Source organism: Dendrobates tinctorius, unplaced genomic scaffold, assembly GCF_039654945.1.
Source record: "Dendrobates tinctorius isolate UK_male_01 unplaced genomic scaffold, ASM3965494v1 ptg000167l, whole genome shotgun sequence".
NCBI classification, from domain to species: Eukaryota; Metazoa; Chordata; class Amphibia; order Anura; family Dendrobatidae; genus Dendrobates; species Dendrobates tinctorius.
The window spans coordinates 295,007-322,658 of NW_027361834.1; the positions used below are offsets into that span (position 1 = coordinate 295,007).

Genomic DNA, 27,652 nt, shown 5'->3' on the forward strand with positions numbered 1-27,652 from the left:
TGACTGCATGTGGGGTGTGCGCTCGTTCTAAAAGTTCTCAGGTCCGGCCGGCCGGGGAGTTGGTGCCTTTGCCAATTCTGGATAGACCATGGACACATTTGTCCATGGATTTTATCACAAATCTTCCTCCTTCCAGGGGAAACTCGGTGATATTGGTGGTGGTGGATAGGTTTTCAAAACAAGCCCACTTTGAACCTCTCCCCACGTTACCATCTGCTGAAACCCTGGCCCGCTTATTTATGCAGCATATAGTTTGGTTGCATGGAGTGACTATGAATGTGGTGTCTGATAGAGGGGTACAGTTTGTGGCCAGGTTCTGGAGGGCTTTTTGCAAAAAGCTGGGGATTTCGTTGTCCTTTTCCTCTGCCTACCACCCAGAGTCTAATGGACAGACGGAGCGCACAAACCAATCGTTGGAGCAGATTCTGAGATGCTTGGCCTCTTCCAGGCAGGAGGACTGGTGTGAGGTATTGCCATGGCAGAGTTTGCATTCAACGGTCGTCTGAGTCAATCTACTGGTAAGTCTCCCTTCCAGATCAACTATGGGTTTAACCCACATTTTGGAGAGTTTTCCCACATGGATTCAGGTTGTCCTGGAGCTGTGGGTGTGACACAACGTCTTAGAATTCCTTGGAGGGAGGTTCAGAGGAATATTTCCAAGGCCCAGGAAAACTATAAGCGGTTTGCTGACAGGAGGGGGCCAGGTCCAGCATTTGCAGTAGGGGAGAAGGTGTGGCTATCCACCCACAATATCAAGCTTAAGATACCATCTATAAAGCTGGACCCCAAGTTTATTGGCCCATACAAAGTTGTGGAGGCTGTTAACCCAGTAGCCTACCGACTGCAGCTGCCCACCTCCCTGCTAAAGCCTGTGGGGACGGTGAGAGAGGATCACTCATCAAATGCTCCGCCAGTGCTGGTAGAGGGGCAGCTGGAGTATGAAGTAGGGCGCATTGTTGACTCCTGGTGGGTGCGCCGGAGACTCTAGTATCTGATACACTGGAAGGGGTACTCTCTGGAGGATCGGTCATGGGTTCCGGCCAGTTCGGTGCATGCCGATCATTTGGTGCGGGCTTTCCACGCCAGATACCCAGACAAGCCTGGGGGTCCAATGGCCCCCCATTAAGAGGGGGGTACTGTCATGGTTTGATCAGGGTTCTTGCCCTGCACACACAGGGTTAAGTGTACGTGGCCTCTTTCTGGATCTGAGAGGGGTATTTATACTCAGTCTTTACCTGGGTTCTCTGTCAGCTATACTGTTATTCAAACTGTGTGTCTGAGGCCCCTGGTGTGCCTGAATATTGCATTGCTTGTTTGCTTCCCATGTATGACCCTGTCCGTCCCCTCACTCTGTACTCTCGTTTTGGTACTATTGTCTTTTCCGGTTCTGACCTCCTGGCTTGGCTATCGTTACTCCGTTACAGTTTGTCCCTATTGTACCGTCTATTGCCTGTTCTGGTTTTCTGATCTATTGCTACATCCCGACTATCCATTCTGTCTAACCCTTTGGTACTGTCGTGCGATCTCGTGCTTTGACCTCGGCTTGATCTGGTTTCTGTCTCTGTCTATGCCCCTTTGTAACATTGTCCAGTAGCTACCTTTCTAGGAGTTTCCCTGCAGCTCCTAGCTTTGTGGAGCTTAGGCCACGCCCCCAGCAGTCACGTGCTTCAGGTCCTGTGAGCCTGGAGCATGCATCATCACCACTGCTGTCCCGCTCCGCAGGTATCTTTGTGCACAGTTTTTGTACTCAGGACACGTGCACTGGCTCAGTGAGCAAGTGCAGTGCGGTGTTCCTGACATTATGTACTAATGTCTCTTTTTTTATTGCAGCATGTCTCCTGGAGAGGCATTCCAACCGACCCCTGGTGAACTGGCACAAGTGGAGAGTGAAGTGAGTACCTTCCTTCCCTACTGATTGGTAAGTAATCGCTGTCGCATATACACATGTGGCAAATTAATTTATTTTCTTTTTCAGACCTCATCATCCACGGCAGCAGAGGAAGAGCAGGAGCAGCCAGTGCAAGTGCAGGCGGGGAGACTGCATTTAAGTATAGACTGACTGATTGTACTCTTTTTTTTTTTCTACCTGATTTTTTTCTTGCCTGTTTTTCCTCTTCAATCTTGCTTCTTTTCTGTCTTGTTTTCTATATTTTCATTTCCAAATCTTTACAAGATTGATGTTTTTCTTTCTTTTCTAGGCTCCACAACGGGATGAAGAATTTGCCCTGGACAATGAGGCCCTCATCCATTTAGTCCAGGAGCGAGTCCTATTGTGGGACAGCCGTGATCCACTGCACTCGGAAAACATGGTGATCCGGCGGCTCTGGAATGAGGTGGCCGCAGCGCTGATGGATGGCTGGGACAATGCCTCTCCACGGGTCTGCAAGGAATTTCGTAAGTATTTCAATGCAGTATGATGCGGCAGTGAGCTTGGCCGGAATCACACAACTATGTGTGATGCTAGTAACTCCTGCCTACATTGCATTGTCTAATTTTTTTTTCCACAGTGAACAAAGTCAGAACCCGTTGGTGCTCGATGAAGGACTGCTTCAACAGGGACCTGAGACAGAAGAACCGGGTTCCCAGTGGTGCTGCGGCAAGGACCAAAACCAAGTACCAATACCATCGGGTGTTGGCCTTCTTAAGACCGGTCTTTGCCACCAGATCGTAAGTATTTTGCTGTTGTATTGTATTGTGTTTTTACTCAGTGTTTTTCTATTCCACAGGAGTTGGCACTTTGACTATTGTAAATGCATGATGATAATGTTTTTCTTTTCTTTTCACAGCACCTGGAGCAGCACCCTATAACCTGGTCCTGGAGCGGTCCTTCAACGAGCTGACTCAGACCCGTCCCAGCCATCCAACAGCCAAGAAGCATCTTGCGGGTTGGCACCACAGACAGCTGGAGACCAGGAAGCTGGTATGTCAGGTGTTCCCCTGTCCCAGGTCTCTGCCACTGGTTTTTTGGGCACTTCCCGCCAGCGGCAGAAGGCCTCGGACAGGCCCGTCATGCCCGAGTTCCTTCTCTTGAGCTCGGTCTTTCAGAATGGCCTTAAGGCGCTGAGCGACAGACTGGAAAGGGTTTCAAACTAATGGAAACATGCTTCCAGGCTGTTGACAGTTGCCTTGACCATCTGGAAGCCGACCTCAACAGACCAGCGCACCATATCTTTAATCAAATTGAACAGGGCATTCTGGAACACCTTAGTCCTGAGTTCCAGCTGAATGTGATGCAGGCCTGCAACACTGCTTACATGCAGGCTATGCCGCAGAGTCAGTACGTGCAGCAGCCAGTGTTGGCATTTCCAACTGTGCCACCACTGACTCGCTTCACCTCACTACCGACTTCTGCTGCATACCATTGCATGGCCACCTGCAATCCAAGCCATGCTGAACACCGCTACACCACCCCAAGGCCGAGGGCAGCTGGACACTCCCCGGCCACTACCATGCCAAGCGCCGCTCCTGCTTGAACCTCCACCACCAACGCCAGCACCACCCCTGCATGGACTGCCACCACCACCGAACAGCAGCTGGGGGACCTACATTCCTTATTTGCCACCACGGACCATGGCAGGACCTCCACCACCACCAGCATGCCGCAGCAGCTACAGGAACCAGCTCCAGGAGGTCCCCCAGCTCCAGGAGGTCCACCAGCACCAGGCGCTCCAGGCAGGACACCATGCCAACGGGCCACAGAAAAACCCATAAAACTACAAAAAAAGAAAACCTCTAACACTCCCTCCCCCTCACCTCCCACTGTGTCTGACCCGCCCTATGCCTCAAGTCCCATCCCTGAGCTCCCTTCCCCCACTACTTTCATCGCCCCTTCCCCTAGAACCCCTTCCTCTTCTGTAAGCCATTCCTCGTCCCTCCACACCCCCCAAGTTGCCACCATCATCCCCCAAATGTCGCTCCCAGTAATTTTTTTTTTAATAAATGTCCTTTTGTTTTCCCCTAATACTGTTTGGTTTATTGTGTCTTTCACTGGCTACACACACTGTGCCGTACACTTTGCTTTTTTTCCACCACATAGCTCCAGGACTGACATGTTTCTTGTGTCAGTCCTGGAGCTATGTGTTGTCAAAAACACAAATATATGACTTGTATTTTCACCACCAGTCTCTTCAGTCTGCTAATATTGGTCAGACTGGATAGAGGATAGTGGTGAGTGCAAGGCATATCTATTCTCACCTTGCCAGGTATCATAGAGTGAATTGAGGATGATGTGTTTGGCCATCATCATTTCACTCTTTGGGACACAAGGCCAGGGGATTCTAGATATACTTTGTAATTAACCACTTCATCTATTTAGTCTGTGGGGAATAGACTGAAGAGATGATGGAGAAATTACACATCATATCTACAATACCCTGGCCTGGTATCATAACTATTTAGCACACCTGGCCTGGTGAGTATACCTATGAGTTGTCATCTGCAGCGTCGATTCAGTCTGCATTATCTGTTGCACGCAGACTGGAGAGATGCTGGAGGTTAACTCATATGTGTATTCAACTGCCCAGGTGTCATAAAATTCTGGTCATGATGAGGCTTTTTGGGCATCCTCATGACACCAGGCTAGAAGTTGTATAAACCTTTATCATCTCTCCAGTCTGCGTGCATACTGAAGTGACATTGTAGATACTACAACTAATATTTATACTCACATTGTCAGGTGTCATAAAGAGTGAAGGATGCTAGTGCATCCAAAAATCACTATTTGTAACATCAGGCCAGGTGATACAAATATTAGTTGTATTATCTCCACCGTCACTGCAATCTGCCTTATTGTACACAGTCTGGAGAGATGATGAAGGTCATACAACTTTTATATCTATATTCACCTGTTCAGGACTCCTAGTAAAGTAGGACACCTGGGCAGGTGATTATTGTATTGGAGTGTATAAAGACAGAGTGCACTCGGTACAGGTATCAAAACAGGTTTTTTATTTACATACACACAAGAAAACAATTTTACACCATTTGATCTTGCCATGCCACACGTCCTACATCAGAGATAAAGTAGGCGGCAAATTGGTCCCTCATTTGGCCAACTTCAACTGATGACCTGAGAGGGTGCTGAGTGAAATCAGGCAATGGGTTGGCAGCTGGTTCATCTAGTTCAAAGTTAGGGCGCTCCTTTAGCCATAACAAAATTGTGTTGTCTCACAACCCTAAACAGCTTTTCAACACTTTAAATTCTCTACTCCGTCCCACAGCACCTCCTCCCTCTTCTCTCATTTCTGCTGAAGACTTTACCTCCTTCTTTAAGCAGAAGATCGATACGATCAGAGAAAGCTTTGGCCCGCAGCTCCCAATGCCTCTTTTAGCCGCTCAGCCCTGTTTTTCCAAAGCCAGCTTCTCCACCATGACAGAAGATAAGCTCTCCAACCCTCCTGTCAAGATCACACCTCACCACTTGTGCGCTTGCCCCGCTCCCGTCCCACCTCATTCCTAACTTTGCCACAGTCTTAATCCCAACTCTAAAACACCTCTTCAACCTTTCACTTACAAATGGTGTCTTTCTCTCATCCTTCAAACATGCCTCAATCACACGCATCCTCAAAAAGCCCTCCCTCGACCCATCCTCTGTGTATAACTATTGCCTGATATCTCTTCTCCCTTACGCCTCAAAACTACTGGAACAGCATGTATATCTAGAACTGTCCTCCCATCTCTCCTCCTGTTCCCTCTTTGACCGGTTACAATCTGGCTTCCGACCACATCACTCCACTGAATCTACCCTAACTAAAGTCACTAACGACCTACTAACCGCCAAGTGCAAGCGACACTACTCTGTCCTCCTTCTCCTGGACCTGTCTTATGCCTTCGACACATGGACCATTCCCTCCTGCTACAGATTCTCTCATTTCTTGGCATCATAGACTTGGCCCTATCCTGGATCTTATCATACCTAACAGACCAAACATTTAGTGTCTCCCTCTCACATACTACCTCCTCACCTCACCCCGTCTGTCGGTTTTCCTCAAGGCTCAGTCCTAGGACCCCTACTCTTCTCCATCTACACCTTCGGCCTGGGACAGAGCATAGAATCCCACGGCTTGCAGTATCACCTCTACACCAATGACACGCAGATCTACCTATCTGGACCTGACCTCACCTCCTTACTGACCAAAATCCCACCTTGTCTGTCTGCTATTTCAGCCTTCTTTTCTGCTCGCTTTCTCAAACTGAGCATGGACAAAACTGAATTCATCATCTTTCCCACATCTCACTCTACCCCTCCACCAGACCTATCCATCAATGTCAATGGCTGCTCACTTTCCCCAGTCCCGCACGCTCGGTGCCTTGGGGTGATCCAAGCCCTTGCCTCCTCCTGTCGCCTCAAACTCAAAAATATTTCCCGGATCCGCACATTCCTCAACCATGAAACCACAAAAACACTAGTGCACGCCCTTATCATCTCCCGCCTCGACTACTGCAACCTCCTACTCTCTGGCCTCCCCTCCAGCACTCTGGCACCTCTCCAGTCCATCCTACACGCTGCTGCCAGACTAATCCACCTGTCTCCCCGCTATTCCCCAGCCTCCACCCTATGCCAGGTCCTTCACTGGCTTCCTATTGTCCAGAGGCTCCAGTTCAAAACCCTAACCATGACATACAAAGCCATCCACAACCAGTCTCCTCCATACATCTGTGACATGGTCTCTCGGTACCTACCCGCACGCAACCTTCGATCCTCTCAAGATCTCCTTCTCTATTCCCCCCTCATCGCTTCTTCCCACAACCGCATACAAGACTTCACCCGTATCTCCTCCATACTCTGGAACTCTCTGCCGCAACACATCAGACTCTCACCAACAATGGAAACCTTCAAGAGGAACCTGAAGACCCACCTGTTCCGACAAGCCTACAGCATGCAATGATCCTCAGTCTACTGAACCACCGCACAACCAGCTCTACCCTCTCCTAGTGTATCCTCACCCATCCCTGTAGACTGTGAGCTCTCGCGGGCAGGGTCCTCTCTCCTTCTGTACTTGTGTGTCCCTAGTCTTGCACATGTTTATTGTACTTGTCTGTATTACCTCTATTCACATGTAAAGCGCCATGGAATAAATGGCGCTATATAAATATATAATAATAATAAAAGAACTACACACGCTTTCACCACCTCATCCACTGTTTCCAGTTTAAGATTAATGACTGTGCTGAGAATGCGCCATCTGGACACAAGAATCCCAAAGGCACACTCCACAGTTCTTCGTGCCCTTGTGAGTCTGTAATTGAATATTTTTCTCGTGTGGTCCAAGTCCCGGCTGAAGTAGGGTTTCAGCAGGTTTTGGCACATTTGAAAGGCCTCATCCCCAACCATAACAAATGGCAGTGGCGGACCTTCGGTGTGGGAAAGAGGTCGTGGCAGGGGGAAATTAAAATGGTTGCCCTACAACCTACGGCCCATGTCCGAGTTCTTAAAAGTCTGGGAGTCATTCCCCCGGCCAAATGCCCCAATGTCCACCGCAATAAACCGACAGTCTGCATCCGCAATGGCCATGAGTACTGTAGAAAAGTACTTTTTATAGTTATAGTACTCCGATCCACTTCTGGTGGGTTTGGTCACCCTGATGTGTTTCCCATCCACCGCTCCCACACAGTTGGGGAAACTGCAAACTTTCAAGAATTGTTCGGCTATTTCAAGCCACTTTTCTGCGGTGGACACGGGCATAAATTCTGGACAGAGAATGTCCCACAATGACCGGCAGGTGTCCGCAACTATTCCCGACAAGGTGGAGATTCCAAGCCAGTACTGGAAGTGGAGTGATGACAGACTCTCTCTAGTAGCCAGGAATTTGCCAAACAGAGAAAGAAAAAAATTAATATTTATGTCTAGGGTTTTGCAAAACACTTAAATGTAAACAATATTAGTACATGGCATAACAATAATTCTGCAGGCTTTTGTTTACTACATGGCAGAACAATAATTATGCAGGCTTTGGATTAGTACATGGCCGAACAAAAACAATTATGCAGGCATTGGTTTTAAATATTATGTACCGTAATATGACCAGGAGCCGTTCCTCAGGAGGAATCACACGAAGGAGCTGTGTGTCCTGGCTCCAAATGGCTCCTTTAAAACACGACCAAGCAAATCAATGAAGTTTTCTTGGGACATCCGGGTATAGTCAATAAATGTCGCCGGGTTTGCCTGGAGCTCGGTGTAGAGGGTGTGGTACACTCCACGGCTCTCCCGGACTTCAATAATTGGATGTCTCCAAAAAGGCCGCTGCTGTCGCTGTCTCTCTCTCTGCCTTTCTTCCTGGCAAGCAAATGCAAAAGCCTGAGACAGCGCGATGTCCAGATCCAAGTTGAAGCGAAAACTCTCCCAACGCAGATCCATGGTGACACAGGAAACAGCTGCAAAATCTGAAGAATTCAGCTGTAACAGGGTCTATATAAAGAATTACCATGACACACGCCCACTGGAGTCCCATTGGTGGAGTCTGTTTCAAGGATTTTCCTCCTGTGAAATGTGACACCTAGAGAACGCATGCGCCTAAAAAACGCAAAGGCATGCAAACGCTGCGTTTTTTGTCGTCATGCATTCGCTGATGCGTAAAAAAAACACTGCGTTTGCATGCGTATGCACGTGCGCACGATGCGCTGTGCACAAAGACGCAAATGTGAAATTAGCCTCATAGAAACATTTGCAACACTTCTGCATTTTTTACCAACTCCTGGTTTTGGCTGACAGATACTGGGGTAAAAAAATTAAATCACCAAATACTCAATGTGTGCAATGTGGCCTTATTATACATTTTAAGTGGTATTATTCGGTCACTGTAGTGGTAATATGTGGTCTGGTCATGGTGTGATGATATTTGTCCCTTGTATGTGGTGGTATTATTCATTCACTATGTGGTGCTAATATGTGGTCTGGTCATGATGTGGCAGTATTTCTCCCTTGTATGTGGTATTATTCGGTCACTATGTGGTGGTAATATGTGGTCTGGCCATGGTGAGATGGTATTTGTTCCCTATGTGTGGTATTGTTAATCAGTTTAAAAATGTATGTGACACATTAACTTAAAGAAAAACATACCTAAAAACAGTATTGGGTATTTTAAGAAATAATTAATAGGTTTTAGTAGAGTAGGGCCCAGCCTAAAGAGTCTAACTTGCCTTGGTGGTGGCTTAAAAAATCTTTTGGCCAAAACAAAAGCTGATGGCTGTGTATGTGATCTGATGATGGGAACAGATAGGCTATGTGCACACGCTGCGGATTGGTCTGCAGATTTTTTACCTGCGGAACCGCAGGTAAAATGACCTGCGGTTTTCCCTGCGGTTTATCACCTCTACTATGGAGGAGATGGTAAACCGCAGCAGAATCCGCAGAAAAGAATTGACATGTCATTTCTTTCTGCGGATTCAAAACCGCAGCTTTTCCACAGTTAAAAATCCACAGCATGTGCACAGAAAATTGTAAATCCCATAGGATAACATGCTACTGTACACTGCAGAACTGCTATAGTTCTGCTGCGGCCAAAACCTCAGCAGAACCGCAGCGAAAACTGCAGCGTGTGCACATAGCCTTAGGGTATGTGCACACGTTGCGGATTTGGCCTTGCGGATCCGCAGCAGTTTTCCATGCTGCGTACAGTACCATGTAAACCTATGGAAAATAAAAAACGCAGTGGTTTATTTTCCGCATAATGTCAATTCTGTGTGCGGAATCTGCAGCGTTTTTACACCTATTCCATTATAGGAATCTGCAGGTGTAAAAATGCAGGTGAAATCCGCACAAAATCCGCAGGCAATCCACAGGTAAAACGCAGGTTATTTTACCTGCGGATTCTGCAGAATCCGCACGGAAAAATACGTTAGGACGCAGTGCAGAAGTGTAGTTTTTCCAAGAAATGGTGGTGAGACTGTGGAAGGTGCGAGGGGTGAAGGCTGACTTGGGGTGAAGATTGAGCGGCGTCTAAAAGTTTTGCCAGTATGGGACCCTGAAATTCCTAGTGTCAGCCTTATTTCTCAGTGCTCTTCTCTTCCGGCTCCTCGGTGCTCTTCTTTTCCGGCTCCTCAGTGCTCTTCTCTGCCGGCTCCTCAGTGCCCTTCTCTTCCGGCTCCTCAGTGCTCTTCTCTGCCGGCTCCTCGGTGCTCTTCTCTGCCGGCTCCTCAGTGCTCTTCTCTGCCAAATCCTCAGTGCTGTTCTCTGCCGGCTCCTCAGTGCTCTTCTCTTCCGGCTCCTCGCTGTTCTTCTTTGCCGGCTCCTCAGTGCTCTTCTCTGCCGGCTCCTCAGTGCTCTTCTCTTCCGGCTCCTCAGTGCTCTTCTCTTCCGGCTCCTCAGTGCTCTTCTCTTCCTGCTCCTCGCTGTTCTTCTCTGCCAGCTCCTCAGTGCTCTTCTCTTCCAGCTCCTCGGTGCTGTTCTCTGCTGGCTCCATGGTGCTCTTCTCTTCCGGCTCCTCGGTGCTCTTCTCTTCCGGCTCCTCAGTGCTCTTCTCTTCCGGCTTCTCAGTGCTCTTCTCTGCCGGCTCCTCAGTGCTCTTCTCTTCCGGCTCCTCAGTGCTCTTCTCTTCCTGCTCCTCGGTGCTCTTCTCTGCTGGCTCCTCGGTGCTCTTCTCTTCCGGCTCCTCGGTGCTCTTCTCTTCCGGCTCCTCGGTGCTTTTCTCTTCCGGCTCCTCGGTGCTCTTCTCTTCCGGCTCCTCGGTGCTCTTCTCTTCCGGCTCCTCGGTGCTCTTCTCTTCCGGCTCCTCGGTGCTCTTCTCTTCCGGCTCCTCGGTGCTCTTCTCTTCCGGCTCCTCGGTGCTCTTCTCTTCCGGCTCCTCGGTGCTCTTCTCTTCCGGCTTCTCGGTGCTCTTCTCTTCCGGCTCCTCAGTGCCCTTGTCTTCCGGCTCCTCAGTGCCCTTCTCTTCCGGCTCCTCAATGCTCTTCTCTGCCGGCTCCTCAATGCTCTTCTCTTCCGGCTCCTCAGTGCTCTTCTCTTCCGGCTCCTCAGTGCTCTTCTCTTCCGACTCCTCATTGCTCTTCTATTCCGGCTCCTCAGTGCTCTTCTCTGCCGGCTCCTCAGTGCTCTTCTCTGCCGGCTCCTCAGTGCTCTTCTCTGCCGACTCCTCAGTGCTCTTCTCTGCCGACTCCTCAGTGCTCTTCTCTGCCGACTCCTCAGTGCTCTTCTCTTCCGACTCCTCAGTGCTCTTCTCTTCCGGCTCCTCAGTGCCCTTCTCTTCCGGCTCCTCAGTGCCCTTCTCTTCCGGCTCCTCAGTGCTCTTCTCTGCCGGCTCCTCAGTGCTCTTCTCTGCCAAATCCCCAGTGCTCTTCTCTTCCGGCTCCTCAGTGCTCTTCTCTTCCGGCTCCTCATTGCTCTTCTCTGCCGGCTCCTCAGTGCTCTTCTCTGCCGGCTCCTCAGTGCCCTTCTCTGCCTGCTCCTCAGTGCCCTTCTCTGCCGGCTCCTCAGTGCCCTTCTCTGCCGGCTTCTCAGTGCCCTTCTCTGCCGGCTCCTCAGTGCTCTTCTCTTTCGGCTCCTCAGTGCTCTTCTCTTCCGGCTCCTCAGTGCTTTTCTATTCCGGCTCCTCAGTGCTCTTCTCTGCCGGCTCCTCAGTGCTCTTCTCTGCCGACTCCTCAGTGCTCTTCTCTGCCGGCTCCTCAGTGCTCTTCTCTGCCGGCTCCTCAGTGCTCTTCTCTTCCGGCTCCTCAGTGCTGTTCTCTGCCTGCTCCTCAGTGCTGTTCTCTGCCTGCTCCTCAGTGCTGTTCTCTGCCTGCTCCTCAGTGCTGTTCTCTGCCTGCTCCTCGGTGCTCTTCTCTTCCGGCTCCTCGGTGCTCTTCTCTTCCGGCTCCTCGGTGCTCTTCTCTTCCGACTCCTCGGTGCTGTTCTCTGCTGGCTCCTCGGTGCTCTTCTCTTCCGGCTCCTCAGTGCTCTTCTCTGCCGGCTCCTCGGTGCTCTTCTCTTCCGACTCCTCGGTGCTCTTCCGGCTCCTCGGTGCTCTTCTCTTCCGACTCCTCGGTGCTCTTCTCTTCCGGCTCCTCGGTGCTCTTCTCTTCCGGCTCCTCGGTGCTCTTCTCTGCCGACTCCTCGGTGCTCTTCTCTTCCGGCTCCTCAGTGCTGTTCTCTGCCGGCTCCTCGGTGCTCTTCTCTTCCGGTTCCTCAGTGCTCTTCTCTTCCGGCTCCTCGGTGCTGTTCTCTGCCGGCTCCTCGGTGCTCTTCTCTTCCGGCCCCTTGGTGCTCTTCTCTTCCGGCTCCTCAGTGCTGTTCTCTGCCGGCTCCTCGGTGCTGTTCTCTGCCGGCTCCTCGGTGCTCTTCTCTTCCGGTTCCTCAGTGCTCTTCTCTTCCGGCTCCTCGGTGCTGTTCTCTGCCGGCTCCTCGGTGCTCTTCTCTTCCGGCCCCTTGGTGCTCTTCTCTTCCGGTTCCTCAGTGCTCTTCTCTTCCGGCTCCTCGGTGCTGTTCTCTGCCGGCTCCTCGGTGCTCTTCTCTTCCGGCCCCTTGGTGCTCTTCTCTTCCGGCTCCTCAGTGCTGTTCTCTGCCGGCTCCTCGGTGCTGTTCTCTGCCGGCTCCTCAGTCTTGTCTCTGGCTTCTGGCTGTCTTCTCTGTCTCCTCAGCATTTCTCTCTGCTCACAGACCAAGGCACGTTGGAACGTTGTCACAATCTGCCCCGTACTAAGGGCGGAGAGGAGAGTCTTTATAAGGATACCTTCAGGTTATTATGGTTGTGTAGATACATATTAAATAGTATCGAAAATTAACCTGTCAGGACGGATAACTATTAACATGCAGATATAGGGTTAATCTGGAGGTTTAGGCTGTGTTCACACATTGCGGTTTTTTCACGTTTTTACCAAATAAAACTCTTAAAAATCCACTTAAAAGAAGCTTCCCATTCATTTTAATGATTTCCACAGTTTCCGTGCATATTGATGCGTTTTTTTCCGCGAAAAAAATGCATCGCGGAAAAAACGCAGCATGCTCATTAATTTTGCGGAAAATTCCGCATTTCTAGCTATTTTCTGTGTGACTGGGACGGCTCCGGAAAAAAACGCATTAAAAACGCACGGTTTTAGTGCAAAAAATGTGCAGAAAATGCGCCGAAAACTTGCAGAAAAAAACACGCGTTTTCTGGGAAGGAGTCAGATTTTCATGCAGAAATTTTCTGCATACGTGTGCACATGGCCTTATAGTGTTATGAAAGTGCCCGGCCACCGTACCAAAAGCACAGCACCTAGGAGGAAATGAACTTTATTCCTCCCAATAAATTAGGCGTCACCTGACTTCAAAGGAACATATGCAACAACCCAAAATCCTGACGTGTACAATATATTCCATGTTTCTTAAAGAAACACAAGTAGATGATATTTATGATCCTCGTCCTTCACCGAACAAAAAAAATCTCATTCTAGTCTGTCACTTAATCTTGGTGACTATCCTGCCCTGTGACACTGTACACTGGCTGTCACCGATATGTGGAGGATGAGCTGTGCCATATGCTAGTGGCAGCACCAGTTACTTCTTGGGCACAGCTGGTGACAATCTAGGAAACCAAATATTCAGTAGCGGGTTCCCCCATGAATGTCACTATATTGTGATCTCATTTTGCGATCCTACATATTCTTATCCCATATTGTGATTCTACATAGCGTGATCCCATAGTGAGATCCTATATAGTGAGATTCTATATAGTGATCCTATAGTGAGATCCTATATAGTGATCCTATATTGTGATCCTATAGTGAGATCCTATAGTGAGATCCTATATAGTGATCCTATAGTGAGATCCTATAGTGAGATCCTATATAGTGATCCTATAGTGAGATCCTATATAGTGATCCTATAGTGAGATCCTATATTGTGATCCTATAGTGAGATCCTATATTGTGATCCTATAGTGAGATCCTATATTGTGATCCTATAGTGAGATCCTATATAGTGAGATCCTATATTGTGATCCTATATAGTGATCCTAGATTGTGATCCTATAGTGAGATCCTATAGTGAGATCCTATATAGTGAGATCCTATAGTGAGATCCTATATAGTGAGATCCTATATAGTGAGATCCTATATTGTGATCCTATAGTGAGATCCTACATAGTGATCCTATAGTGAGATCCTATATTGTGATACTATAGTGAGATCCTATAGTGAGATCCTATATAGTGTGATCCTATATAGTGATCCTATATTGTGATCCTATAGTGTGAGCCCGAGTCCCCCTCCTGCCATGCCTGCTGTGTTTACAGACCGCAGCCATGTCACCTGGGCCACACACACACACCTTGTGCAATGTTTGCAGACAGCAGCACTTGGATGCCATCCACAAGTTCCCTCTTCAGGTCAGCCTGCGCTGGCAGCACAGAGAGCAGACAGGCCGGCACGGTGCAGCCCCCGCGCGCTGCCATCTCCAGCACTGCCGGTGTGATCACACGGCACAGGGGGCGGAGGCTGCTGCCCGGGCGGTGGGCGCTGCTCATCCCGGCTCAGGCTGCGGCTCCTCGGTGACAGCAGCTCACACCGACACCTGGAGGAACGGGGCGCGCGTCATCTGACAGAGCAGGAAGTAGTGGGAGGCTGCAGCCTCGGCGACATGGGCTAGAGGAGAGCTCCTGCCTGCCAGAGCTGCCCAGCATGGCAGCCTCCAGCAACTCCAGCCTCTCGGGCTCCTCCATCTCTTCAGGTAGGTCCGTCATTAGCCTGTGGGGGCTCCGAGGATGTGCAGATGTAGCAGAGCTGAGTGTGAGAGATGTAGCAGAGCAGAGTGTGAGAGATGTAGCAGAGCAGAGTGTGAGAGATGCAGCAGTGCTAAGAGTGAGAGATGCAGCAGAGCGGAGTGTGAGAGATGCAGCAGAGGTGAGAGTGCACAGATGCAGCAGTGCAGAGTGTGAGAGATGCAGCAGGGCAGAGAGTGTGAGATGCAGCAGGGCAGAGAGTGAGTGATGCAGCAGAGCTGAGAGTGCACAGATGCAGCAGAGCAGAGTGTGAGAGATGTAGCAGTGCTGAGAGTGAGAGATGCAGCAGAGCTGAGTGTGCACAGATGCAGCAGAGCTGAGAGTGAGAAATTTAGCAGAGCTGAGTGTGAGAGATGCAGCAGTGCTAAGAGTGAGAGATGCAGCAGAGCGGAGTGTGCACAGATGCAGCGGAGTGTGAGAGATGCAGCAGAGGTGAGAGTGCACAGATGCAGAAGAGCAGAGTGTGAGAGATGCAGCAGAGCTGAGAGTGCACAGATGCACAAGAGCAGAGTGTGAGAGATGCAGCAGAGCGGAGTGTGAGAGATGCAGAAGAGCAGTGTGAGAGATGCAGCAGAGCGGAGTGTGAGAGATGCAGCAGAGCTGAGTGTGAAAGATGCAGCAGAGCTGAGAGTGAGAAACGCAGCAGAGCTGAGTGTGAAAGATGCAGCAGAGCTGAGAGTGAGAAACGCAGCAGAGCTGAGTGTGAGAGATGCAGCAGAGCTGAGAGTGAGAGATGCAGCAGAGCTGAGTGTGAGAGGTGCAGCAGAGGTGAGAGTGCGAGATGCAGCAGAGCTGTGAGTATGAGAGATGGAGCAGAGCTGAGTGTGAGAGATGGAGCAGAGCTGAGTGTGAGAGATGCAGCAGAGCTGAGTATGAGAGATGCAGCAGAGCTGAGTTTGTCTTGTTTTTTTTGAGGCACAATGTGAAGCTGTGGATGTAAACTGCAGCAGAGCTGAGTTTGAGAGATGAAGCAGAGCTGAGTTTGGAAATATACCAGGTGAATGACAGGGCTAACGTATCCTGTTGTAGCAGAGCTGTAAGAAGAGTTCTCTATCTGGCAACTGTTGTTATATCCTTAGTTGCGATTTGCATAGGACTGCAGGTAGCCTCCTCCATTACCTCTGCCTGGATTTGGCACCGAGCTGTCATCTGCCATGTCCTGTCTCTGCCATTAGTGCATCTGTCAGGAAGCCGTCACTCCGCGCCTCCACATTGCCCCATGGGAGACAGGATGAGATATAATAATGCCCCTGCCCTGCTGATGTGACAGCACCCTCTTCTGTACATTACTAGGGCAGATCATCATCAGCCGTCGTCGCGGGACATTGCTTGTGCTAGGTGCTGTTTCCTGACCTGACAATCACTGGTCTTCATAGGCTGCTGTTGCTGCTGCCTAGTAATGTCTCTGCCATCACTGTGTGTGCGCAGGCAGCAGTCAGACCCTTCTCTCCGATGTCACACAGTGTGGATATGGACCATGTGAATAATATATTTTTGCTGGTGGAAACCAGGTGACCTAATCCTGTCACTGGTCGCTATGGGGGGAATGGGGCTTTCTGCTTAGAGTTGAAGAATTGATTTGCTCAGTGTAAGGCCGCCCGAGAACTGATACTGGGGAACATCGGTATAGGGCTAGGCTTTCATGATGAGTTCTCGGTGAGATTTTTACTTAATGGGTGCAGAAAATCTATAACATCAAAAGCTCATCATGAGAACGTAGACCAACGCTCCCTTAATGGGGGTTTCCGTGTCATTAATACTATGATTCCTGTTCCTTTATCTGGGTTTTCTGGGATTTAAAAAAAAAATGTAACCAAGAGCTGCGAGCAGGTTACATTTTTATAAAAAAATAAAATACTGTGCTCACCACTTGAATCCCCCACTGCTTAAGTTCCACCGATCAGGTGGTCTCAGACAGTCTCTGCTTATTTCCTACAGTGATCATGTGCCATTCACCATTCACATGACTGGTGCAGCCAGTCACAGGCATCAGTGGTGATGCCGCATATACAGCACGTGACTGCTGAGGCCAGTGATTGGAGAACCACGTGATCACTACTGATCGACTGCCACAGACCACCTAACTAGTGGCACTGAAGAGGCTGGGACTGTACAGGTGACTATAACCATTTCATAGTTAGTCTGTTTCCTGCTCTCAACCTTTTTAATGAACATTGCATGCACTGACACATCCCACCCAGGGTCAGAAGCCCCAGTAATTCATGTCCCAATGGTTGACTCTATACCAGTTCTACCTTTGTGGTATGTTGGATGCGATCAGTGGAGGTCAGGTACAAGTAGAATTGGTGCCATAGTAAGAGGTTCAGCAAGTGATTTACTGCTCTCTGACTTTCAGCATAATCACTGCTGGACGGAGGATCATTTATTCATTTCTCTTCCTCTTCTCCTGACCAATCACTATTAGTCGTGTCTATACACACCCAGCACCGCACCACATACACACACAGCACAGCACAGCTCCACATACACACACAGCACAGCACAGCTCCACATACACACACACAGCACCGCTCCACACACAGCACAGCACCACACACACACAGCAACACACACAGCACAGCACCGCACCACATGCACAGCACCACACACACACACAGCACAGCACCACACACACACAGCACAGCACCACACCACATACACACACAGCACAGCTCCACATACACACACACAGCACAGCACCACACACACACACACACACAGCAACACAGCACAGCACCGCACCACATGCACAGCACCACACACACAGCACAGCTCCACATACACACAGCACAGCATCACACCACATACACACACAGCACAGCTCCACATACACACACACAGCACAGCTCCACATACACACACACAGCACAGCACCACACACACACACACAGCAACACACACAGCACAGCACCGCACCACATACACACACAGCACAGCTCCACATACACACACAGCACCGCTCCACACACACAGCACAGCACCACACACACAGCACAGCACCACACACACACACACACACAGCACAGCACCACACACAGCACCACACCACACACACAGCAACACACAGCACCGCACCACACACACAGCACAGCACCACACACACAGCACAGCACCACACACACACACACACACACACAGCACAGCACCACACACAGCACCACACCACACACACAGCAACACACAGCACCGCACCACACACACAGAGTACCGCACCACACACACACATATCACCGCACCACACACACAGCACCGCACCACACACACACACACACACACAGCACCACACACACACAGCACCGCACCACACACACACATATCACCGCACCACACACGCACATATCACCGCACCACACACACACATATCACCGCACCACACACACACACACAGCACCACACACACACAAGACCGCACCACACACACACACAGCACCACACACACATATCACCGCACCACACACAGCACCACACACACATATCACCGCACCACACACACACACAGCACCACACTCACACAGAACCGCACCACACACACACACATATCACCGCACCACACACACACACAGCACAGCACCGCACCACACACAGCACCGCACCATTCACACACACATATCATCGCACCACACACACAGCACCGCACCACACACACACACACATATCACCGCACCACACACACATATCACCGCACCACACACACACAGCACCACACACACACAGAACCGCACCACACACACACACATATCAGTACCACACACACACATATCACCGCACCACACACACATATCACCACACCACACACACAGCACCACACACACACAGAACCGCACCACACACACACAGAACCGCACCACACACACAGCACCGCACCACACACACAGCACCGCACCACACACACACACATATCACCGCACCACACACACACACATATCACCGCACCACACACACAGCACCGCACCACACACACACACACACACACACACATCACCGCACCACACACACACAGCACCACACACACACATATCACCACACCACACACACAGCACCACACACACACAGCACCGCACCACACACACACACACAGCACCACACACACAGCACCGCACCACACACACATATCACCACACCACACACACACACATATCACCGCACCATTCACATACACATATCACCGCACCACATACACACACAGCACCACACACACAGCACCGCACCACACACACACACAGCACACCACTCGCACACACACAGCACCGCACCACACACACACAGCACACCACTCGCACACACACACAGCACCGCACCACACACACACACAGCACACCACTCGCACACACACACAGCACACCACTCGCGCACACACACACACAGCACCGCACCACACACATATCACCGCACCACACACAGCACCGCACCACACACACACATCACCGCACCACACACACACACACACATATCACCGCACCACATACACACACAACACAGCACCACACACACACAGCACAGCACCACACACACACAGCACCACATACACACACACACAGCACCGCATCACACACACAGCACCACACCACACACACAGCACCACACCACACACACAGCACCACACCACACACACAGCACCACACCACACACACAGCACCGCATCACACACACAGCACCACACCACGCACACAGCACCACACACAGCACCACACCACGCACACAGCACCACACACACAGCACCGCATCACACACACAGCACCACACCACACACACACGCACACAGCACCACACACACAGCACCGCACCACCCACACTCACCTTTCCGCAGGTGCCCCGCAGCACATCCTGGCAGCTTCCTCTCTGAAACAGCCGGGCTGAATAATGACGTCATCTAGCCTCGCTAAGTCAGACAGGAAGTGCCGGGAAGGCCAGAAGAAAGGAGGACAGTGTCAGATCATGACTCGGATGATCGGATCCCTGCAGCTCCACTCCAGTGAAAAGCTGCAGGGATCGCAATTAGGGTTCGCCCCCCTTTAGGGGGCCCACCTCCGGGGTCCCGACTCAGCAGCACCAGCGGGCAGTGTTAGCCGCAGCTTGATGGCTAACACTGCCAGCTATTAAAGAGAAATGGTATTCACTCCTCTCCACGCCCATGGGGGCATGGTAAGGCTGAATATTCATTTATCTTTAGCAGCGGGGACAGAGGCTTGTCTCCAGCTGCTGCTCCTGGCAGCAGGAGGGCCCCCCTTGACTCAGGGGCCCCATAGCAGCAGGGTGAGCCACTGGCTGGGGGCCCCTGGAGCAGTGGGGGCCCTAGGCAGCTGCTGGCCAATATGCCAGCAGGTGTCAGAGGGATGGCCCACCGGAGAATCCTCTGGTTCTCCGGTGGGCCAGTCCAACCCTGTACATAGGAGATGCGCAGTACCCAGCCGTGGCCGCCATTATATCAATGGAGCTGTGCAGCTTTGAAGCCGTGCAGTTCCAGACGCCGCCTACACTGAGAACAGCTGATCTACGGGGGTGCCAGGTATCGCACCCCCACCACTCGGATGTTGATGACCTATTTTAAGGCTAGGCCATCGATTTTAACATCCGGACAATCACTTTACTGGTGCCATATTCAACCTCCTGCATTTCTGCATAGATCTTATACTGGCCCTGGTACTGACACACCCCCAGTGCACTTCCAGTCTGATTTACATATGGCTTCCAAACATTTCTTATGATAGGCACATCAGATCTGTTAAAAAAGGCGTCATTTTATTGGGAGACAAGTGCCTATACAGCCATACCAATACTTGTAAAATTGTGCTAACAGGTTCCCTTTACTACCACAATCCATGGAACAGACAGGCTTTTTATAGGCAGTAACGTTATTCACTTTCGCTCTTTATCCACTTTGCCTGGGCTCTTTCTGCCCCTTATGCACTTTGCCTGGGCTCCTTCTGCCCCTTATGCACTTTGCCTGGGCTCCTTCTGCCCCTTATGCACTTTGCCTGGGCTCCTTCTGCCCCTTATGCACTTTGCCTGGGCTCCTTCTGCCCCTTATGCACTTTGCCTGGGCTCCTTCTGCTCCTTACGTACTTTGCCTGGGCTCTTTCTGCTTCTTATGTACTTTGCCTTGGCTGATTCTGCCCCTTAAGCACTTTGGCTGGGCTCCTTCTGCCCCTTATGCACTTTGCCTGGGCTCCTTCTGCCCCTTATGCACTTTGCCTGGGCTCCTTCTGCACGTTACGCACTTTGCCTGGGCTCCTTCTGCACGTTACGCACTTTGCCTGGGCTCCTTCTTCCCATTATGCACTTTGCCTGGGCTCCTTCTGCTCCTTATGCACGTTACCTGGCCTCTTTCTGCCCCTTATGCACTTTGCCTGGGCTCCTTCTGCCCCTTATGCACTTTGCCTGGACTCCTTCTGCACCTTATGCACTTTGCCTGGGCTCCTTCTGCCCCTTATGCACTTTGGCTGGGCTCCTTCTGCACCTTATGCACTTTGGTTGGGCTCCTTCTGCCCCTTATGCACTTTGCCTGGGCTCCTTCTTCACCTTATGCACTTTTGCTGGGCTCTTTCTGCCCCTTATGCACTTTGCCTGGTCTCCTTCTGCCCCTTATGCACTTTGCCTGGGCTCCTTCTGCCCCTTATGCACTTTGCCTGAGCTCCTTCTGCCCCTTATGCACTTTGCCTGGGCTCCTTCTGCCCCTTATGCACTTTGCCTGGGCTCCTTCTGCCCCTTATGCACTTTGGCTGGGCTCCTTCTGCCCCTTATGCACTTTGCCTGGGCTCCTTATGCACTTTGCCTGGGCTCCTTCTGCCTCTTATGCACTTTGCCTGGGCTCCTTCTGCCTCTTATGCACTTTGCCTGGGCTCCTTCTGCCCCTTATGCACTTTGCCTGGGCTCCTTCTGCCCCTTATGCACTTTGGCTGGGCTCCTTCTGCCCCTTATGCACTTTGCCTGGGCTCCTTCTGCCCCTTATGCACCTTGCCTGGGCTCCTTCTACCCCTTATGCACTTTGGTTGGGCTCTTTCTGCCCCTTATGCACTTTGCCTGGACTCCTTCTGCCCCTTATGCACTTTGCCTGGGCTCCTTCTGCCCCTTATGCACCTTGCCTGGGCTCCTTCTGCACCTTATGCACTTTGGTTGGGCTCCTTCTACCCCTTATGCACCTTGCCTGGGCTCCTTCTGCACCTTATGCACTTTGGTTGGGCTCCTTCTGCCCCTTATGCACCTTGCCTGGGCTCCTTCTGCCCCTTATGCACTTTGGTTGGGCTCTTTCTTCCCCTTATGCACTTTGCCTGGGCTCCTTCTGCCCCTTATGCACTTTGCCTGGGCTCCTTCTGCCCCTTATGCACCTTGCCTGGGCTCCTTCTGCACCTTATGCACTTTGGTTGGGCTCTTTCTGCCCCTTATGCACTTTGCCTGGACTCCTTCTGCCCCTTATGCACTTTGCCTGGGCTCCTTCTGTCCCTTATGCACTTTGCCTGGGCCCCTTCTGCACCTTATGCACTTTGCCTGGGCTCCTTCTGCCCCTTTGCACGGTTGTATAGGAGATACATTGCTATCTGTAATTCTCAGTGTCATAGGCAGTTCATACAGTAAAGGAACTAATCTGCGATGCGGTGTGCACCCTGTAAATGCTCTTTTGCAGGCTGATTGGCAGCGCTCGCTTCTTCTGCAATAGCCACAGGCTGTCCATGAATGACAGATGATTTTCCATTATTGCCTATAGCGAAGATGAAAACTTGCCCTGAAGGGCAGCTGCTCCTCTCCTAATGGCTTCATCAGTGCCACATTATTTTGCATCCCGAGTTCTCATTTAACCCTTTCCTCATGTAAATGATACTATCCACTGTATAACCTGCAGCTAAAACCTCTCCGATTCATGCTGCAGTCATACGCTGCTCTACAAATACACTCCGGTGGTCGGCGACACTGCTGCCGGCACATGAGATCTGATCATTAATATGCTTGGTTTTATTACAGATACTTGTATATGCTTTTCTCACAAACTATGTATATACGTTATCATAGAAATGAGGTCAAGATGTGCTGCAGCATAAAAACATGGCAATTAGTCTTCTTGTGATCTTGCCATAATATATGTGTTTCTCCATCGAAATAATGTCAGAATCGGACATTTGCTTAAGCAATTACATTCGTCCCAGGGGTATTTATTCCTGTATCAGCAGGTGATGGCGTATTAATAACCCCTGTTTTACCAGTTACAGATTTATCTACCTTTACCTTTGTGGGTATTTCTTACAGTAAAATTCTTTACATTATATTCTGGCAAAACCCTTCATAGGCTGCAACTCACATAGCAACCACAAGGTGGCCATGTACAGCATAAACATCTCCTGACAGAGTATTCCGATTTTCTTTTTTTTTTTAAAGCTTAGCATCTCATACCATTCATTTTGAGATCTTACGAGCCAAAAGGGAAGGTGAGTAAGGACACCTCTGTATCTCTCAGGCCGACCACTTTATTGACTTTATTGATTAGGAAAGACAACCCCCCACTGGGGAAACTGGTGGCAGAACAAAAGCCCGTGACGGCTAATATGGCTGACAGTGGTAGATGTTAGCTGATTCCAGTCCTAGAAACCAAAGGCAAAAGGTTTCTGGAGTACAAGCCGCAGATTGTTGTCTGTATGAAGATTCAGGATTACTGACAGGTTTATTTATTGGGGTTTCCCAGTGGGGTTTTCTTGAGGAGGTTCTTTCCTTGTGCTGACGCTGGGCCGTGCTTATTAAAAGTGTTTTCCATTAACGTGAAATGCAGATAGCTCAGCTGTGCACAAGTAATTTCCAGAATTAATACTGTAGAAGCCCGTCTTTGCTGGACAGACATTTCTATTAACTCTCCTTTCCCAGCTCGTGGACTCACCAGTGTTATCTTCTGACATTCCCAATACTTTATACAATAGATAAAAGTAAAAAAAAAATAAAATCAGCAGATTTTTGAGGATCTATTGTAGTAAGGTGTAAAATAAAGTACTCCCCCTCACCTATCACATGCTAATTATAATACTGGGGTCTCAGATACTCAGACTCTGCTGCAACGTCTACCTCTATAGCCGCTATGATCACACCTCTGCCAATCATCTAGTTCCCATCACCAATTTGTGGCTGACTTCATTTAGTGTGATACGTGTCCACAATGCTACCCAGAAGGGTCTAACTTTCTACCAATGTTGAACCCCAGCTTCCGGGTTATAGAATCCCGTCAGAGCGATGACGTGATATCCAGGACCCCCACCGATTAGCAGATGCTGGCTGTGGACAGAAGTTCTTGGATGCTTCTGGAACACGACGGCTTTGTCATTTACACGGTGGTTGCGGCTGGTACTGAATGTCCATCCTTATTCAAATGAATAGGAAGTGAATCTGAAGTCCCCGGCTGCAGCTGTGAGGGGTGCCAGGGCCGTAGTCATGGCTGACAAAGATTGATCAATCGCTCCCTGGCCTCCAGCTACATGCATACAATCATTACAATGTCCCCTTTGCGGCATACCTTTCGTTCCCTTTTCAAATCTATCCGGATCAGTCACAGTTACATCACAGGGATCATCACAGAATACACTCTTTGCCTTTCCTGTGCTTTCCCTCACTTCTTCCAGAATGCTCCAGGGTTGTCCCCACTTGTCCAGTACCGCAGCGTTCCTTCGTGTCAGCCTAACTATCATCAGGAGTTCCTCAGTAGTCCGTTTCGCCCCAGACAAGAGGGCATCAGCCCACGTAGTTAACTGACACTTATTGGAGCTGCCCTGCATTCTCTCACTGTTGTGACCTTCTGCCACCAGGCCGTGGATGACTGGGCTCCTTAACGTTACGGGGTCCAAATGCCCTGTTTGGGCTCCCAGGCCCTACTAGTACTAACTAGAATTCAGGAAATCCTACAACTTATCCACAGTTGGACCCTCCTAATTTAACTATTTGCTATTTTTTCTATTTGGTCCTAATATGCCCCCTCTCGTGGGCTAACGTGAGTACTGCACTCTCCCTATATATAAGGAACACGTAGCAGCATTAAGATACATAACCATACAGTGGGGATAAAAAGTATTTAGTCAGCCACCAATTGTGCAAGTTCTCCCACTTAAAAAGATGAGAGAGGCTTGTAATTGATATCATAGGTCGACCACAACTATAAGAGTCAAAATGAGAAAACAAATCCAGAAAATTGCCTTATCTGAGTTGGCAACATTTATTTTGCAAATTATGATGGAAAATAAGTGTTTGGTCACCTAAAAACATGCCAGATTTCTGTCTCTCACAGACCTGTAACTTCTTCTTTAAGAGGCTCCTCTGTCCTCCACTCATTACCTGTAGTAATGGCCCCTGTTTGAACTTGTTATCAGTATTAAAGACACCTGTCCACAACCTCAAACAGTCACTCTCCAAATTCCACTATGGTGAAGACCAAAGAGCTGTCGAAGGACACCAGAAAACATTGTAGCCCTGCACCAGGCTGGGAAGACTGAATCTGAAATAGGCAAGCAGCTTGGTGTGATGAAATCAACTGTGGGAGCAATTATAAGAAAATGGAAGACATACAAGACCACTGATAATCTCCCTCGATCTCTGCCCGTGGGGTCAAAATGATCACAAGAACGGTGAGCAAAAACCCCAGTACCACACTGGGGGACCTAGTGAATGACCTGCATAGAGCTGGGACCACCGTACCAAAGGCTACCATCAGTAACACACTACGCCGCCAGAGACTCAGATCCTGCAGTGCCAGATGTTTACCCCTGCTTAAGCCAGTGCATGTCTGAGCTCATCTGAGGTTTGCTAGAGAGCATTTGGATTATCCAGAAGAGTATTGGGAGAATGGCATATGATCTGATGAAACCAAAGTATAACTGTTTGGTAGGAACCAAACTTGTTGTGTTTGTAGGAGACAGAATGCTGAGTTGCATCCAAAGAACACCATACCTACTGTGAAGCATGGGGGTGGCAAACATCATGCTTTGGGGATGTTTCTCTGCAAAGGGACCAGGACGACTGATCCGTGTACATGAAAGAATGAATGGGGCCATGTATCATGAGATTTTGAGTGCAAACCACCTTCCATCTGCAAGGGCATTGAAGATGAAACGTGGATGGGTCTTTCAGCATTATAATGATCCCAAATACACCGCCAGGGCAACAAAGGAGTGGCTTCGTAAGAAGCATATGAAGGTCCTGGAATGGCCTAGCCAGTCTCCAGATCTCAACCCCATAGAAAACCTTTGGAGGGATTTGAAAGTCTGTGTTGCCCAGCGACAGGCCCTAAACATCACTGCTTTAGAGGAGATCTGCATGGAGGAATGGGCCAACATACCACCAGCAATGTGTGCCAACCTTGCGAAGACTTACAGAAAACGTTTGACCTCTGTCGTTGCCAATAAAGGGTATAACAAAATATGGAGATGAACTTTTGTTAATAACCAAACACTTATTTCCCTCCATAATTTGCTAAATCAGACAAGGTGATTTTTTTGGATTTGTTTTCTCATTTTGACTCTCATAGTTGTGGTCTACCTATGATGTCAATTACAGGCGTCTCTCATCTGTTTAAGTGGGAGAATTTGAACAATTGGTGGCTGACTAAATACTTGTTTTCTCCACTCTATATACAGAGTAAAACGTTTAACCAGGATGTGTGTGAGGCTTAAAACAGTCATTGTAGCCCCTTACACAGCCACTATGGCTTCTATGGAGCTGCTGTGTTTCGGTGGCATTCAAATACTTCTGTCTGTTGACTCCTAACAGCTGATTAGAGGGGGTGCCAGGTGTCGCATTTCCACCTATAAGATACTGATGGCCTATACTTGTGATAGGCCATCAATAAAAAAAAGTAGTAGCCAACCTCTTTAAACAGATATTCCCATCTCCAGGTTCCTGTCCCAATATGTAGCAGATATAATAATCTATAATATAACCGGGGGAGCGGCACTCTGTCTGAAGCCTTTATAGACTGCGCAAGCGCGACGTTCCTGCACAGTCTGGACCCAGAGTGACGCATCCCCCCCACAGAGTGACGCATCCCCCCAGGAAATCACGGTATGCATAAGCACTGAACGCATACCGTGATCTCCGCAACATCTTACCGAACCCGGTGAGGCTGTTGCCGGCGGGGTCTTGCATCTTGAGGTCATGTCTGGAGTGGGCGTGTTGTAGCACCGGAATCGGCGCCTGCGCAGTCCGCGCTTACCGCCGCCATTTTCTTGAAGACACACTGCAGTGTGTCTTCAAGAACATGGCGGCGGTAAGCGCGGACTGCGCAGGCCTCGACTCCGGCACCACAACACGCCCAGAACAGGACAGCGCTGGACACAGGGAAAAAAGGTGAGTATAAATGTTTTTGGTTTTTTTTTATGTGTGCAGTTTAATAGGGGTGAGGGGGTCCATTCATATCAGGATTGGGGGTAAGGGGACCATGCATACCACAAAAGGGGGGTGAGGGGACCATTATACCACGAAAGGGGGGTGAGGGGACCATGCATACCAGGAAAGGGGGGTGAGGGGACCATGCATACCAGGAAAGGGGAGTGAGGGGACCATGCATACCAGGAAAGGGGGGTGAGGGGACCATGCATACCAGGATTGGGGGGTGTGGGGACCATGCATACCAGGATAAGGGTGTGAGATGGCCATGCATGCCAGGATAGGGGGGGTGAAAGGACCATGCATACCAGGATTGGGAGATAAGAGGACCATGGATACCAGGATTGTTGGGTGAGGGGACCATACATACCAGGATTGGGGGGTGAGAGGACCATGCATACCAGGATTGGGGGGTGAGGGGACCATGCATTCTAGGATAGGGGGGTGAGGGGACCATGCATACCAGGATTGGGGGGTGAGAGGGCCATGCATACCAGGATAGGGGGGTAAGGGGACCATGCATACCAGGATGGGGGGGGTGAGAGGACCATGCATACCAGGATTGGGGGGTGAGGGCACCATGCATACCAGGATAGGGGGGTGAGGGAACCATGCATTCCAGGATTGGGGGGTAAAGG

At 50.0% G+C, this 27,652-nt stretch overlaps 2 protein-coding genes, 1 long non-coding RNA gene and 1 pseudogene across 6 annotated transcripts in view; 1 reads left to right on the top strand and 3 right to left on the bottom strand.

The window, feature by feature from the left end:
* Nucleotides 1–4,927: 4,927 nt before the first annotated feature.
* On the bottom strand, nt 4,928–14,351 carry LOC141053678 (uncharacterized). The gene is made up of 2 exons (XR_012221252.1): nt 14,219–14,351; nt 4,928–7,793 (listed from the first exon to the last, which is right to left on the bottom strand). It is a non-coding gene; the product is annotated as an uncharacterized lncRNA (long non-coding RNA).
* Nucleotides 9,984–10,982, bottom strand: LOC141053674 (uncharacterized; the record flags this gene model as incomplete). The annotated part of the gene is made up of 1 exon (XM_073550698.1): nt 9,984–10,982. A coding segment is annotated over one exon (999 nt), but the record flags the coding sequence as incomplete, so codon positions are not given.
* Nucleotides 10,914–11,951, bottom strand: LOC141053672 (uncharacterized; annotated as a pseudogene).
* A 129-nt stretch (nt 14,352–14,480) lies between the features above and the next one.
* Nucleotides 14,481–27,652, top strand: part of CHN2 (chimerin 2) — a 438,164-nt gene continuing 424,992 nt past the window's right edge. For 2 of the 4 annotated variants that reach the window (XM_073550703.1, XM_073550706.1), the window contains exon 1: nt 14,487–14,617. In XM_073550703.1, the coding sequence (XP_073406804.1) occupies nt 14,569–14,617 (49 nt within the window). In that variant the 5' untranslated portion in view covers nt 14,487–14,568. Of the gene's footprint in view, nt 14,618–16,338; nt 16,786–27,652 lie in introns of those variants that run through there. The other 2 variants (XM_073550704.1, XM_073550705.1) reach the window with 2 other exon arrangements.